Source organism: Phaseolus vulgaris, chromosome 7 (assembly GCF_051622355.1).
Source record: "Phaseolus vulgaris cultivar YP4 chromosome 7, ASM5162235v1, whole genome shotgun sequence".
Taxonomy (NCBI): domain Eukaryota; kingdom Viridiplantae; phylum Streptophyta; class Magnoliopsida; order Fabales; family Fabaceae; genus Phaseolus; species Phaseolus vulgaris.
The window spans coordinates 48088153-48105231 of record NC_143504.1 but is presented as its reverse complement, the minus strand read 5'-3'; the positions used below and the strand labels follow the sequence as shown (position 1 = coordinate 48105231).

Here is a 17079-nt window from a genome sequence, read left to right as displayed (position 1 = left end):
GAGTCTAATTTTGGATTTTACTATTTTGTTACTTTTATTGATGATTATTCAAGATGTACTCTGCTATTTTTAATGAAAACTTGTTTTGAGTTGTTTTCTATATATCAATCTTTCTATAACGAAATTAAAAATTAATTTGGAGTTTCGATTCAAACCTTACATAGTGATAATGATCGTGAGTGTCTTTCTTATTCTTTTAGCACTTTTATGAAATCTCATGACATTCTTCACCAAACTCATGTGCTTATTTGCTTCAACAAAATGGGGTGGCTGAGTGTAAGAATCTTGTTGAAACTCCTCACATTCTTTTAATTCATGGTGATGTTCCTCAACGTTTTTGGGGTGATGTTGTTCTTAGTGCATTTTATCTAATTAATCATATGTCATCTAACGTTTTAGAGAATAAAATTCCTCATTCTATTTTATTTTCTCGTGAACCTCTTCATCTCTTACCACTTAAAGTTTTTGGGTCTACACGTTTTTTTAACAATTTTTGTCCTGATCTTGATAAATTATTTGCTAGGTCTCACCCTCTCTTAATTGCTATTTCATTTATGCAAATGTCACCTTTACAGAGTCTTCTTTTTATTTTAAGTCTTTATCTTCTCCAGGTGTCTCTTTATCTGATCAAGTACACATTCCGATTGACTTTGATAATTTTGTTGTGTCTACTGTATCTAAGGATTCCCCTCCTTTTCAAGTTTACAATTGTCGTCAGACTTCCCATCCTCCACTAGATGATCCTTTTCTAGTGCCAACTCCTCCTCCCTATCCAGCTTTGATGGTTGAACTTGATCTTTCCATTGCCCTCCATAAAGGTATACATTCTACTTGTAATCCATCTCCTCATTATAGTGCTTAAAGCTAACATCAACTATCTAAACCTTTTTATTCATGTCTTTCATCTATTTTTTCTATGTCCATTCCAAAGTCCGTAGGTGAGTTAGACAATGCTTGATGTAATAAGTGCTCTTTAGAATAGTGGAACTTGGGAAGTGGTTCCTTTACCTTTCGGAAAAATTGTTGTTGGTTGCGGTTGGATTATTGCTACCAAAGTTGGTCGTGATGGTACTATTGATCATCTCAAAGCTCGTCTTGTGACTAAAGGTTATACACAAATATTTGGTTTGCACTATGGTGATATGTTTTCTCTAGTGGCAAAGATGACTTTCGTTCGCTTATTCGTAGTTGTGACCGCTCTTCAAAGATGACCTCTTTATGAATTGGATATCTAAAATGCTTTTCTTAATGGGAATTTGTAAAAGAAATTTATACGGAGCAACCTCCTGATTTTGTTGCTCAGGAGAGTCTTTTGGATTGGTATGTCATCTTCACAAATCTTTATATGGCCTCAAGTAGTTTGCTAAGGCCTGGTTTGGAAAGTTTAGTAGTGTTGTTCAACAATTTGGTATGACTCGCAGTGAGGTAGATCATTTAGTTTCTTATCGTCACTTGAGTGCTGAGTGTATCTATTGAGTAGTATATGTTGATGACATTGTTCTTATAGGTAGCGATTACCGTGACATATTTCAAAAAAAACAACATATTTGTCATCACTTTCAGACCAAAGATCTTGACAAACTCAAATATTTCTTGGGGATTGAGGTAGCACAATCCAATAATGGTATTTTTATTTCTCAAAGGAAGTATGAATTGGATATTTTAGAGGAAACTAAATTAATGAATTCAAAATTCGTTGACACACCTATGGACCCTACTGTCAAACTCCTATCTAGTCTGGGGGAGCCTTTCTTAGATTCTGAGAAGTACAAAATATTAGTTGGAAAATTGAACCATCTTATTGTTACTCCTTCTGATATTTATATTTCATTTGTAGTTAGTGTGGTGAGTCAATTCCTTAATTTTCCATGTGTTGATCATTGGAATGCAATCATTCATATATTGAAGTACATTAAAGGTTCTTCTGGAAATGACTTGTCATATGGTCACAATACTCATAGTAGAGTTGTATGTTATTCAGATTCTGATTGGGTAGGATATTCGTTTGATAGAAGATCCACTTTCGGATAGTGTTTCTTGGAAGAGCAAGAAACAAAATGTTGTGGTAAGATCTAGTGCTGAAGCATAATATAAAGTTATGGTCTCAGTTACTTGTGAGCTTATTTGGCTTAAACTTCTACTCAAAAAATTGCAATTTGGAAGGTCACTCTTATGTGATAAAGTTGCTCTTTCATAAAAGGACCAAACATATTGAGATTAATTGTCTTTTCATTCGAGAAAATATTATATCTGAAGACATCAAGACTGAGTTTGTTAGTTTGAATGATCAATTAGCGGGGACCTATTATTGATTATATTTATAACAAGTTTGGTACATATGATATATATATGCACCAGCTTGACAAGAGTGTTGAATATAATGGCTTAACCATAATTTTTGTTATTATTTCCATCTATAAATAAACAAACTTATAAGGTGTATTTTACACCAGGAAAATTAATCCTATATTTATTTTTTTATTCTTAATTTTCTTGTTTGGTATCATGTATTTTAATTACCACCAAATACAAAATTTATATTAATAATAAACATTTAATAATTCAAAAATCATCCGGTGATGTTTTCCAGTCGAGGTTAAGACTTGAAGATTTTTTTCTCTTCATATCAATAAGGGTTTTTCTTGATTAACATCAGCAAAGATTATTCTCACAGAACTATTATGGTTGATATCGATCATAGGTTTTTCTTTTTTTACATTGTTAGTTAGGTTCTTTTTGGCTCACTTTGGATTGTTGCTTATGAAAAAATCTGCTGGGCTCAAACTGCCCACAACAATCCTGGTCAAGGTTGTTCACTAATTTTCCCATTCGACATTAGAAAAGAATTCTGAAAACCTTTGGACAAAAAGTGACATTCGTTACGTCGATAAAAAAAATCCCTACAAAAATTATAAAAAGTAACCATGAAATATGTCTGTTAGAGATATGGTATGATTATATTACACAAGGAGATGTTATAAGATTTAATAATTGGAAAGATTTGGTATGATATTTCCCTATCAAATCATATCATATCTCATATCTCTAACACTTTCGCTGAAGCCGGTGCTCCGGTGCATACGTAATATACGTGACAATGTTGTTACAAATATCATTAACACAAGACTTCTTAAGATAATCATCTCAGCCAATTGATTGTTGGAACTGATGAAGTAAATAATGACAAATGAGATCTTTAATAATGTTGAAAAAAATCTTGGTACATATGCTAAATGTAGCCCTACCAACACAGGTTGAGAAAACCCCTGCTAATGTTGACTGGGAAATAACTTTGGACTGCTTCGGCGGACAAATAATCCCAAATGTCAAGTGAAAAATAACCGCTATTAATGTCAGCCCAAACTTACATTGGTAAAAAAATAGTCTCATTGTCATCAATAAAAAAACCCTAGCTAACATTGATCAACAAATAGTTTTGTTATAGTTGGTTGAGAAAACCTTAATTAACGATGGTCAATAAATAACTTCAATCTAGATTAAAAAGAATAACTCTAGTCGACGTTGGTCAAAAAATAAACCTGATTGATCTCAACTAAAAATAACCCCGGTTAACATTAACATAAAAACCTTGTTGATGTTGTGAAAAAAACCTTGTCTCGTCGGATGAGAATAACATTAGCATATATTAGCAAAAGTATAATCTTGGTCGTGTCCAAAAAAATAGCCACGACTAACTTTAGTTTAAAAGAAACTCACTAACATCAGTTGAAAAATAAATGTGAAGTTGACATCACCTTTGAGTTGACAATGTCCCAACCAACTTTGAGTTGACGGTGCACTAGCCTAGTGGAGGAAAGAATATGAAGAGAAAAAACATTGGTGTTATAGAGGAGAGAGTATGAAGAATTTCAAATTCATATTTTTGATAATGAATTTGAAATTTCCAAAATGTAATTAATCCAATTTAATTTCTATAATTTCAATTTCTGTTAGAATTCCATACCAAACAATATATTTTATCATAAAACATTTCAAATTTTCTTTGAAAATAAATTACCTTCTAAAATTTCCATTCAAAGACACTATAAAGCTCCCTGAAAACACTTGTGTGTGTAAGTACTTCTGCATCAGATACTCTTGAGTTCAAGCCCAACTGGTTCAAACTCTTTGCACACAGGCATGCACGCACTTATGTATGGCTATAAACCATGATAATTGTTGGCTGAACAACAAATGGAAGCCTAGTAACGAACCATATCCAAAAACTTGTTTTAGCAAAAGGAGCTTTTCCTCCGTATAAGTTGTTGTTTATGTATGAAATTTAACATTCTTGTTTCTATCAGTATTAACTTCAGATTTATATGGCGAGATTTTATTGACCATCACTATATTACTGAGTGACTTGTATAAATTATTTTTCTGTTTATTTTATTTTTTATCCAAAGAACATTTTTTCTGACTACATTTGATTTTTCTCATGTCACGTCATCCCATCGTTCTTATCTACAGTGGAGGGAGAGACTAAAGTATTGATTGTTGCAACAATAGCATGGGGATTGCGGAAATGCTCTCGTGCTATCATGCTGACATTGATCTTTCTGATTGCTATGAAGCCTGGTTTCATCCATGCTGTATATAGTATGTGTATTCAAAATTTTTATGTTCATTTTGCATGGAATCCATTTAAATGATCCGTGGTCATGTACCTTGTTTCTTGTGAGCCATTAATTGAGTTGTAGAATGCAGTTTATTGTGTGACCATATCCTATGCTAGTTTATTGATTAGCTTCTGTTCTGTCTTTTCTTCAGTGATATTCTTTCTTATGTACCTTTTGAGTCACAATGTCAGTGGAAAGATAAGACAGGCTCTGATTCTCCTATGCGAGATTCATTTTTCACTGTTGTATGTTCTTCGAATTAATTTGATCTCAGCTGCATTGGAGAAAAAGGGCTCTTTAAGCATGGAAGTTGTAATGCAATTAGGTATGTAGTGTACTTTAGTTTGTTCATACCTTTGAATTTTATCAGTTCTATTATATCCGTATGTTTTCCCACTTATTAATTGACGTGGAAATGGGAGATTCACAGCATGTTCTATGAAATTGTTGCAGGTCTCCGTGAAGAGGATAGTGCCTGGGATTTCTTGGAAGTAGCTTTACTTGCTTGCTTCTGTGCAATTCATAACTACGGTTTTGAGATGTTATTTTCATTTTCAGCAATCATACAGCATGCCCCTAGCCCTCCTATTGGATTTGGCATCTTGAAAGCTGGTCTTAACAAATCCGTTCTATTGTCTGTATATTCTTCCTCATCTGTGAGAAACAATGATGAGAATTTCTCTCATGGTACATTTCAAAAATCTTTATAGTGCTTCTATTCTGAGTTACATTTTACATTTCATAGTCATAGTGCGTAATTAATTTTGTGTTACTTCATGGTGGTTGATATGCAATTACTTTTGCAGCTGCTGTCTTACTTATTATGATCATGTTTTCTCATCATATTTTCTTTTTACAGAAAGAAGAGTAGCATCATACCTGAGTACAATTGGCCAGAAGTTCCTATCTTTATACCGATCATGTGGTTCTTATATTGCTTTTGTCACTATTCTTCTCACTGTATACATGGTGAGACCTAATTACATATCATTTGGTTATGTATTACTTCTCCTTCTTTGGATTATTGGAAGACAACTTGTTGAGAGAACAGAAAGACAGCTTTGGCTTCCATTGAAAGTGTACGCAATTTTGGTGTTTATTTTCATTTATAGCTTGAGCAGCTTCTCAAGCCTAAAGATGTGGTTGTCCAAATTAATAGATCTCTACTTTTGTTTGGGATATGACTCAAAAGCATCTTCTTTTGACAATGTTTGGGAATCTATGGCAGTCTTAATTGTTATGCAACTTTATAGTTATGAGAGGAGGAAGAACACGCAGATCAGGCAGGATCACTTGGATCAGTTAGGACCAGGGGCACTTGGGTTTATCAGGCGATTTATTATCTGGCACAGCCAGAAGATCTTGTTTATTGCTCTGTTTTATGCATCTTTAAGCTCAATAAGTGCATTTGGTTTCTTGTATCTGATTGGCCTCGTCTTCTGCTCCATTTTACCAAAAGTGTCTACTATACCCTCCAAATCATTCTTAGCTTACACAGGTTTTCTGGTGACGGCTGAATATCTTTTTCAGTTATTGGGAAAGCAGGCTAAAATGTTTCCAGGGCAGAAGTATTCTGATCTATCTCTCTTTTTGGGGTTCCATGTATTCCAGCCTGGCTTTTGGGGTCTAGAATCTGGATTGAGGGGAAAAGTTCTAGTGATTGTGGCTTGTACTCTTCAATACAATGTCTTCCGTTGGCTGGAGAGGATGCCAAATGAAGTTCTTAGCAAAGGACAATGGGAAGAACCTTGTCCTTTGTTTGTTCCCACAGAAGATGCATTCATTAATGATGCTATGTGCAATGAGGAAAGTAAAGGATCATATAATTCACATCCTCCATCTGCAGTAAATGAAAGGGTGCCAAGCAGGTCACTGCAAATTATTACCTCTGGTCTTTCCCAAGCACCTGATACTCCATCCTCTAAAACAGGAGGTTCTGACAGTAACAGTAAAAAATATTCATTTGGGTTTATTTGGGGAAGTTCCAAGGAGAGTCACAAGTGGAACAAGAAACGGATTATTGCTTTGAGAAAGGAGCGATTTGAGACACAAAAGACTGTCTTAAAAATATATTTGAAATTTTGGATGGAGAATATGTTTAATTTATTTGGACTTGAGATAAACATGATATCATTACTCCTGGTAAGCTTTGCCTTGTTGAATGCATTATCCATGCTGTATATTGCACTGCTTGCTGCTTGTATTCTTCTGAATCGGCAAATTATACGCAAAGTCTGGCCTATATTTGTCTTTTTGTTTGCTTCCATTCTCATCCTGGAATACGTAGTAATCTGGAAGGATATGAAACCTTCGAATTCTCATGCTTCAAATGAGATTCATTGCCACGACTGCTGGAAAATATCTACTCTGTATTTCCATTATTGTGAAAAGTGTTGGTTTGGTAGGGCTCTCTTATCCTTCTCTGAGTTGCACTTTCTATGTTAGAAGTCCATGATCATTCTGTTAATATCTAGTTCTAAAATTTTAAGTGTGTGAAGGCATTAGACAGTTTTCTTTTTTGGCTATATATTTGGCTAATTGGTTTTTTACTTGTATTTAGATATTTGAGATATCTAGTCATTTTCTTCCTATGTGAAGCATCTCCCTCTGCGGGTACAGATTGAAACTAGTGATTAGGGTCATCAGTTCTTAAAATTCCCAAGGGCTTCCCGCCACTGAATTTAATATGCATGTATTATTTTAGGATAATGCTAGATTTGATTTTAAATAATTTGAAATATTTAACGTAATGTCCTTAACCAGAGTCCTTAAGTATTGAGACCCTTTATTTAATGAGATGTGGTACACATAAAATAATGTATACAATGTTTTTTCTATTTAGGATTTAGGGTTTAATAAGTTGTGTACAAACTGTTCTATGAAATGTTATAGAAATACAATTTCTCTTATTTAATATATTCTTTTGCACGTTGAAACCTTCAATAACCTGTTCATTTTACTGTCTTTTCTGTTGTAGGACTTATTGTTGACGACCCCAGGATGTTGATTAGCTACTTTGTGGTATTCATGCTGGCTTGCTTCAAACTTCGTGCAGATCGCTTGCCTAGCTTTTCAGGATCATCAACATATCGTCAGATTATGTCTCAGCGTAGGAACACATTTGTTTGGCGAGATCTATCTTTTGAAACTAAAAGCATGTGGACCTTTCTTGACTATTTAAGGCTTTACTGTTATTGCCATCTTCTTGACCTTGTGCTGATATTAATATTGATTACTGGAACACTTGAGTACGACATTTTGCATCTTGGTTATCTTGCCTTTGCTCTGGTATTCTTTCGCATGAGATTTGAAATACTGAAGAAGAAGAACAGAATATTCAAGTTCTTGCGCATATACAATTTCACTGTTATTATCATTTCTCTTGCTTATCAGTCTCCTTTCATTGGGGGACCAAGTGCTGGGAAGTGTGAGACAGTGAATAAAATTTATGAAATGATTGGATTTTATAAATATGATTATGGTTTTCGGATAACAGCCAGATCTGCAATTGTAGAGATTATCATTTTTGTGCTTGTATCACTTCAGTCATATATGTTTTCCTCGCAAGAGTTTGATTATGTATGTCGCTACCTGGAGGCAGAGCAAATTGGGGCTATTGTGCGTGAGCAAGAGAAAAAGGCTGCATGGAAAACTGCACAATTACAACAAAATCGTGAAAGTGAAGAGAATAAACGACAACGTAATTTTCAGGTGGAGAAGATGAAATCTGAAATGCTTAATTTGCAAATACAACTCCATAGCATGAACGGATCAACTAATTGTATTGATGGATTTTCTCACAATAGTGAAGGTCTGAGAAGAAGAAGGAGTGTTTCTCTCACATCAAATAATGACATTGGAATCTCTGATAAAGAAGACCAAGTTCTGGGGAGACTAGATTCTGCGATAAGAGAGGATTCTGTTCATCCCTGTGAACTTCAGGAACCATCTGCTTGTACAAATGTAGAAACTCCATTGACGGAGGAGTACATGAAGCATTCATTGGACTCTCCTATTTGTGAAATTACGGAAATAGATATTGATACTGCTTCTAGTGATTCAGGAAAAAAGGAAAAAGTTAAAGGGCAACCAAAAGAGAACCCTCTCAAGTCTGCTGTACAATTAATAGGTGATGGTGTTTCCCAGGTACAGTTCATTGGGAATCAAGCAGTCAATAACCTAGTGAGCTTTCTGAATATTTCACACGAAGATTCTGATTCACATGAGCGCACAAACATTGAGGATAGGATCTACGACGAGATGGAGAGTCAGAAAAATCGGCACATATATATGGATCGTTCTTCATCTATGCAATCAGATAAGAGTTCTGATGCCGCAAGTCTGCAGTTGGGAAGGATCTTTCGTTATATATGGAACCAGATGCGTTCCAATAATGATGTTGTATGTTACTGTTCCTTTGTTCTTGTGTTCTTATGGAATTTCAGTTTGCTATCAATGGTGTATATAGGGGCTCTCTTTTTGTATGCTTTATGTGTACATACAGGTCCAAGTTACATCTTCTGGATTATCATGCTAATCTATACAGAACTCTATATTTTACTTCAGTATCTGTACCAAATTATCATCCAGCACTGTGGGTTGAGTATTGATCCTTCCCTGTTACGAGAATTAGGTTTTCCAACACACAAAATCACTTCTTCATTTGTTGTCAGTTCATTACCTCTCTTTCTTGTGTATTTATTTACCCTCATTCAAAGCTCCATTACACCTAAAGATGATGAATGGATGTCTTCCACTCACTTCAAGTATAAGAGAAATGATCTTCATGCAAAAGATGATCCCACTAGTTATAACTGGCAAGATAGAGCATGGGATCTGCTAAATCAGATGATCAACATGGTAAAACTGGTTATCAGAAGCTTTTTTAGGTACTGGAAATCACTCACACAAGGAGCCGAATCTCCTCCTTACTTTGTTCAGGTTTCTCTGGATGTCAATTTCTGGCCAGAGGATGGGATTCAACCACAGAGAATTGAATCTGGAATTAATCAGGTGCTCAGAATTGTTCATACTGAAAACTGCAAGGAACAGAATCCAAATCTTTGCTCTTTTGCTAGCAGGGTTAATGTTCAAAGCATTGAAAGAAGTCTAGAGAAACCCAATGTTGCCTTGGTTGTTTTTGAAGTTGTGTATGCTTCACCTGTAACTGACAGCTCTTCCACAGAATGGAATAAGTCTTTAACTCCAGCAGCTGATGTGGCCAAGGAAATCCTCAAAGCTCAGCGTGCTGGTTTGGTGGAAGAAGTGGGATTCCCTTACCATATTCTTTCTGTAATTGGAGGAGGCAAGAGACAAATTGATCTGTATGCTTACATATTTTGTGCAGATCTGATTGTATTCTTTCTTGTTGCCATCTTCTATCAGTCTGTCTTAAAAAATAAAAGTGAGTTTCTCGATGTATATCAGCTTGAAGACCAGTTTCCCAAAGAATATGTCTTTATCTTGATGGTATGTCTGTACTTTTTACTTTTAATTTATCCTTCCATTATTTAAACAGGGCAGGAAGAGTTTTTCCCTAGTATATTAATAAATTAAGGTCTTGTTTGCATCAACTTCTCTACAATGGTATTGTGATAGGGAAGACAAAAAATAGGGAGAAAGGAAAATATAGTTACCGTGTTTTCCTTTGTTTGGTTTAAGAGAAAACAGAAAGAAAAGTTGACTTCTAGGAACAGAAATTCAAATTTCATTTTTATCCTTCTCCACCATCTTTCTCACTCTAAATAGAGGGTAAGTGTTATAGTTATTTTTCTCTGTATTTTCAAATTTGATCTACTTATAGTCTGTTAAATTTCATCTCAAAAACCAATTGGAAATAAGTGATGTTGCCCAACAAATATATAAGCAACACCCAAAGAATTGAGACAGGTGTTGTGGAACTTCCTAATACTCCTTTCCACATATGTCTACCAAAATACGCAATTTACCAAGATTAGTTATAGACCTGATACCATGTTAGATTTCATTTAGTTGACATTGAAAGAAGTTTCCAAATACATATATAAGCAACACCTCAATAATTGAGGCAGGTGATGTCACACTTTCCAAAATAGTCTACTTGTTTTGGTTACAGTTATAAATGTTATTGTCAGTCAGTTATATCTGACACCTATTAGTGATTATCCTTTGACCTATATATAGGACTTCTGTAATAGAGGATTGTCAACTTTGTATCATTTACAGTTTATATCAATAACTCTAATATAAACACTGAATTAACTTCTTCCGTAAGTTAACATTATGCACTTCAGCTTTTACAGAATCTCTCATCTACCCCAAACATTGGGGTGAATAGATTGATTTTAACTTATGAGAGATTTTTAGTTCATCCTATGCGTGTTAGACATCTAATATAAATCATTCATGTTTCTTTACTTACTAGCTTAAACTTCTGGGATTGTTGGTTCATGATTTTATAATGCCAAGAAGTTGCTAGAACATTTTGAAAAATGTTTCTTTTGATTTTCCAAATGGAAGGGTTAAAATTTATAGCACTTTGAAAGAGAATGACTATAATTCATCATTGACATGTTTAAGAAACACTGTTTCTTTGTTACATATGTTAGAATGGCGGGATAATTTATTGCATGCTTGATTTGTACGTGGGGCTAGAGTTGCCATGTCATATAGACACCTAATAAGAGTTTATGCTTATGTTCAGGCTATCTTCTTCTTGATTGTGCTTGATCGAATAATATACCTCTGCTCATTTGCCACGGGGAAAGTGGTTTTCTATATTTTCAACCTCGTTCTCTTCACATATTCAGTCACAGAGTATGCTTGGCAATTGGAGCCATCCCAACAACGTACAGCTCAGTTTGCTCTTCGTGCTATATTTCTTGCAAAGGCTGTTTCTCTAGGACTGCAGGCTGTACAAATTCAATATGGCATTCCTCACCAGAGCACTCTGTATAGGCAATTTTTGACCAGTGAAGTTTCAAGAATCAATTATTTAGGGTATAGACTTTATCGAGCACTGCCATTCCTTTATGAATTACGATGTGTTCTTGACTGGTCATGCACAACTACATCCCTGACCATGTATGACTGGCTAAAGGTACGTGTAAATATTTATTATTTATTTATAAAATCACAATCTTTCATCAAAAAAGTTAAATTTGCCTCATTAAATACTTTTTTTTGGCAACAACTTGATAAACTATCATTTATATTAATTTATCTTTAGTACTACCCGGTTATAGTGAATACCGTTCTCCACCAATGAAAACTGTATTATTTTTAGTGCATATTAAGTGAAGTTCATTTGTCACTGATCATTCAATATGAAAATGGCAGAGCTTGAGAATTTCATGAGATGGCAAGAGTTATCTTATCACTATATATGTTTTGTAATACCAACCTATTCCAAACGGAAGGGCAAAATGAAAAACTACAAATGGTGGTTGATCAAAATTTCATGTCTTTATAATAAAATGGCAATACTTTGTTGAGTATATAATCTGTATTGTTTATTTGGAAAAGGCATATAATTTGAGATGTATGGCACTATTCCTATATTTTTTTTAAAACAATAGTAAACTTTATCATTGAAAATTATGACTTGTTTTCATTATTCTGTGTATTTTAATTTATTTTAGGGTATTAGTGAGCCATATGTTTGAGTGAAGTTTGGTGTTAGCAAAACTTTTTAGATTAACTTTCTCTGTATAAGCACTTGCGGAAACTAATTTGGAAGAGCTTATAAGTCTAATTTCATGTTTTTTTTTTGTTCCAATTTTGCATGGTTTAGAAACTAACAACATCTTTCCCCCATTTTGATAGCTGGAGGACATAAATGCTAGTTTGTACCTTGTCAAATGTGATTCAGTCTTGAATAGAGCTACACACAAACAGGGGGAGAAGCAAACAAAAATGACCAAATGCTGTAATGGGATATGCCTTTTCTTTGTTTTGATCTGTGTTATATGGGCTCCGATGTTGGTAAGTAATGGACCAAACCTAAATATCCAGAATCGTATCTTAGATTGTTTCTAGGATTAGTTAATCAATTTCCTGTTTGTCTCTTGGATTGGCTACTATATTTTATTATCATGATTTGTTTCCCTAATTAGTAAGATATTTATCAGTATAAAAAAGAATTACTGCTCTAGATTCTATGAACATATCAATGTTGTAATATACTTTATTACATAATAGAATAGTATACAATGTCCCTTTTCTCTCAAATGAGAGAAATTCTGGCTGAGCTTGAATCAGTTTTTCCACAGTAAAATGGACTTATTTTTTATATTAATGATAATGAAGATATTACAAAGGTAGTTAATGCCATTAACGTAGTTGTCAATTGTGTGCTTTTGCGCCACAATTGTGAGGTGGTGAGCAAAGTGGTCATCCCTCCCTTCCCCCACTCACAATGCCCTTGTTGTTGAGTGAGCACCTTAGGGCCATGGTCATCATGCTGCTATTTGTGGCAGAAATCAAAGCCAAAGAGGTTTCATTGCCACTTTGTGATTTTTCAAGTTCAAGGACAGAAACACCCTTCAAACCAGTGTTGTTTCAGGAATTTCTAAAGGGTAAAAACATAAGACCAACTGAGTCTTTAACCTGACCAGTCAAATCCACGATTCTCACTTTCTTTTTCTGTGAATCACTCCAATCCTACTCTCTTTGACCTAGGGCTCAAAACTTCTATTGGTGAATCCCTTGCTTCCATCGTCGACTTCTACCACAAATTTTGTGTGCCTTTGTTCTTCAATTTTTAATGAGACCAACAACTTTCAAAGCAGACAATATCTTGGATGCAATGATAACACACACCCCTCACGCCGACAGTGACAGCTCGTGCGTGAGACAATATATTATGGGTGGTCTGATAACGGGCCGATAGCGGGTGGCTTGATAAGCCCACCAAACACTCGTTAAGATAGACTTTAAATGACTCTGATACCATATTAGGAAGTGGACTTTAAGCCTAACTCAACTTCATAAAACCGGCTTATAAGGTGAGGTTTACACCCACTTATATATTATGAAATTTTCTAATCTCTAGTCGATGTGGGATCTCCAATAGATCCTAAAGATATTATCCCAATGGACTTGAGGTCAGAACATTGGTGTCGTATGTGAGAATGGAAAAGTAGTTCGTAGCCCTCGACTGGAGGGCTTGTTTCGATACGTGAAATAGTCTTACATTACATCGCTTAGGAGTCAAGGTCAAAGACAATTTAAGCCTAATTCATCCTTACAAAACCAGGTTGTAAGGTGAGGATGACCCCCTTATACATTGTAAATTGGCCTTATCTCTAGTCAATGTGGGATTTCCAACCGTAATAACCAAAACCTTTGAAAAGGAAATAAAAATATGCTGACATGAATTGGAAGATTATAAAGATATTTCTTTCCTAATTACTATGGAGATATTGAGAATATTTTTTATCTTAATTATATGTTATTTAACAGCTTGGTAAAGGTATAATTATAATTTCTAATGATTTTGTAAAAAGTAATGTTATTTTTATTAATTTTAATTATTTTTTTTCAAATCTAAAGTAATAATAATGATAAGTTTTGAACAACTTTCTCTGAAAATACCCGTGTTGTGCGATATAATTATGAAACTGTTAATATTAAACATATGCTCATGTGCTTGACCATTGCAATTTTTCAATTACCCCAAATAGCATAAAACAAATCATTGAAGCACATCTTATTTTTTTCCTTGCAGATGTATAGCAGTGGTAACCCGACAAACATTGCAAACCCCATAAAAGAGGCTACCTTTCAAGTTGATATCAAGACAGTAAGTGGAAGGTTGAATTTGTATCAAACTACTCTATGTGAAAGACTACGGTGGGATCTACTAGATTCAAATGTCAATTCTGATCCCTTTGGCTATTTGGATGCATATAATAAGAATGATATCCAGTTGATATGTTGTCAAGCTGATGCTAGTACATTGTGGCTTGTTCCACTTGTTGTTCAGAACAGATTGATTCAGTCCCTTGAATGGAATACCGACATGGAAATTTTTTTCACCTGGATACTTTCAAGGGACAGGCCAAAAGGGAAAGAAGTTGTGAAATATGAAAAAGCTGTTGATCCTCAATATCTTCCAACGCAATCTGATGTTCAGAGGGTTTTTAATGGTTCTATAAACAGCTTTAGGATTGATAATGTTTATCCAAGATATTTCCGTCTCACTGGTTCAGGTGACGTTAGACCTTTGGAAGAGGTAATCTGATTCCGAGTTCATATTCTGTTGAGATATACTAGGAACATATTTTTTTGAAATTGTTGGAATTTATTGAAAATTACAATATTTTGAAGCGTACTTATATAGTGAACTTCTCTCATGATTCAAAGTTTTTAATAATTTTTTTATTAATAAATTAGTGTGTAGGAAAAGATGTCAAGTTTCATAATGATACCTAAGATGATGACTTTTAAAGAAAAAATCTGAAATAAAAAAAAGTAGTGTGTAGGAAGGCATAAGAAAATGTTTTTGTTTCTAACATTTTTCTTTTCAGTGCACTCCTTCCCTCTTTTATTTCAACTAAATTTTCTGAGTTTCTTCCTTCAACTGTTGATTGCATATGAATTGAGAAAATAACTGCATATTGTCATTACATGGGTGACCGTTTGTAGTTAATCATCTTTTGTAGCCTATAGTGCTGTAGTTTTCCAGTAAACGCTGGAACTTTTCCTTCTAACAATTGGTTTTAAATTAGAAATTACTATTTCTTTTTAATACGAGATACTCACGACGAGGGAGGAGAGATGGTGTTCATTTTCCTCAAGTGATCCAAATTTACTATTAAAAACTTCTACTTCAATTTGTCAGGCCAATGCTGTTAGTGCTGATCTCATCATTAATCGTGAGCAATTTGAGTGGTGGACATTCCGAGATATTAATCGATCAAATTTAAGTGGACTTTGTGGTGGTTTGACGGGACCTATGGCAATCATAATATCTGAAGAGACTCCACCGCGTAAGTTGGTCATGAAATTATTTGTGTCCATAGTTCATTCTGTTTCCTGATAATATTGCCTAATACAATGTTTCTAATATTTGTAATACTGCTTCAGAGGGCATTCTCGGTGACACACTCAGCAAGTTCAGCATATGGGGGCTTTACATAACTTTTGTTCTAGCTGTTGGACGTTTTATCAGACTCCAGTGCTCTGACTTAAGGATGAGAATTCCCTATGAGAACCTACCTTCCTGTGACAGGTACTGAAGAGTTCTTTCCTGAAGATAGCCCTATTTATGATACATCATGCGGTAAATTACATTACTTCTTGCATGCTTCTTGTGTAGATTGATTGCCATATGCGAGGATATATATGCTGCTAGAGCTGAGGGTGAGCTTGGAGTGGAAGAGGTCCTTTACTGGACTCTGGTGAAGATATACCGGTCCCCGCACATGCTGCTTGAGTACACAAAACCTGATTAAGTTTTTGGGTGTACCATTTTCTGGTCACTAACAGCTAACCAGATTCAATGCTCGCACATATTTTGACTGCAACGCACATTGAAGGAAGTGGAGTTCAGAGCAGTACGATACTGGTTGATGCCCTACATGATAAGATTGATATTGCAACATTTTTGGTGTGGAATTCATTTTGCGATCACAACATTTCTCTGAACAGATTGGGGGGATAACATCGTGATTCATGACTGTTCTTGTACACAACATTGACTCTTATTTAGGGAGAAATCATATATACGGTGTCTATGCTAGAATTATAGTGAACAAAATTTGTATAGTTAACCAAGAAGAGTGGTGTTTTGTTCTCAACCCCTGTTCTCTCACCTTTAAATCAAAGCAGCAAGATTAAGTTAACCGAAAGTTAAATGAAAAATATAAAATCGATTCAATAATACCATTACTGCTCGATTTTATATGCATTAAAAATAACTCTTACATTTCATGGAGAGAACATAGTGTACAATAATATAATTGAGAAGATATAGAAAATTGAAATATAAATTGAGATATATTTTAATTATTAGCTCTAAAAATTAATTTAAAATGTTAATATAAAATTTACGCGTAGGATTTAATATAGTTATTATTTTTAACATAAATATGTTCTAAATAATAACAAAAGTCATTATACTGAACATTTTAAACAATTTATTGATATTTTAATTATTTGAACGCGGTATAAATGTGATGCATTTATGCCTTTTAAGTTCAGATCATTGAGCCGTTATACAATAAAGTAATCAAATCATATTGAACTTTATAAACAAGAAAAATAATTATTATAAGAACGTCATAAAATGTATAATATTTAGATAATGTTTGAAGTTCTTTTATGAATTTATTTTAATAATTTTGCGTATTTATTAGTAATCGTAAGTATTTGTAATCATTGATATTATATATTTCAATTTCTCTCCTTAATTATTAATAATTGACATCAATGTTGTTAATTGTTAACATAGAGAGGAATTTTTCTTTTTCTCAGCAAA

The 17079-nt window shown here is 34.2% G+C and overlaps 1 protein-coding gene across 3 annotated transcripts in view; it reads left to right on the top strand.

Annotated features, from left to right (window-relative positions):
* The window catches only part of LOC137829680 (piezo-type mechanosensitive ion channel component), a 35436-nt gene extending 19037 nt beyond the window's left edge, over positions 1 to 16399 (top strand). For 2 of the 3 annotated variants that reach the window (XM_068636547.2, XM_068636549.2), the window contains exons 11-21: positions 4471 to 4599; positions 4771 to 4944; positions 5073 to 5306; positions 5479 to 7020; positions 7597 to 10088; positions 11302 to 11697; positions 12423 to 12581; positions 14326 to 14832; positions 15442 to 15589; positions 15687 to 15831; positions 15919 to 16399. In XM_068636547.2, the coding sequence (XP_068492648.2) occupies positions 4471 to 4599; positions 4771 to 4944; positions 5073 to 5306; positions 5479 to 7020; positions 7597 to 10088; positions 11302 to 11697; positions 12423 to 12581; positions 14326 to 14832; positions 15442 to 15589; positions 15687 to 15831; positions 15919 to 16054 (6062 nt within the window). In that variant the 3' untranslated portion in view covers positions 16055 to 16399. The remainder of the gene's footprint in view (positions 1 to 4470; positions 4600 to 4770; positions 4945 to 5072; positions 5307 to 5478; positions 7021 to 7596; positions 10089 to 11301; positions 11698 to 12422; positions 12582 to 14325; positions 14833 to 15441; positions 15590 to 15686; positions 15832 to 15918) is intronic. The other variant, XM_090304637.1, reaches the window with a different exon arrangement.
* Positions 16400 to 17079: the final 680 nt, after the last annotated feature.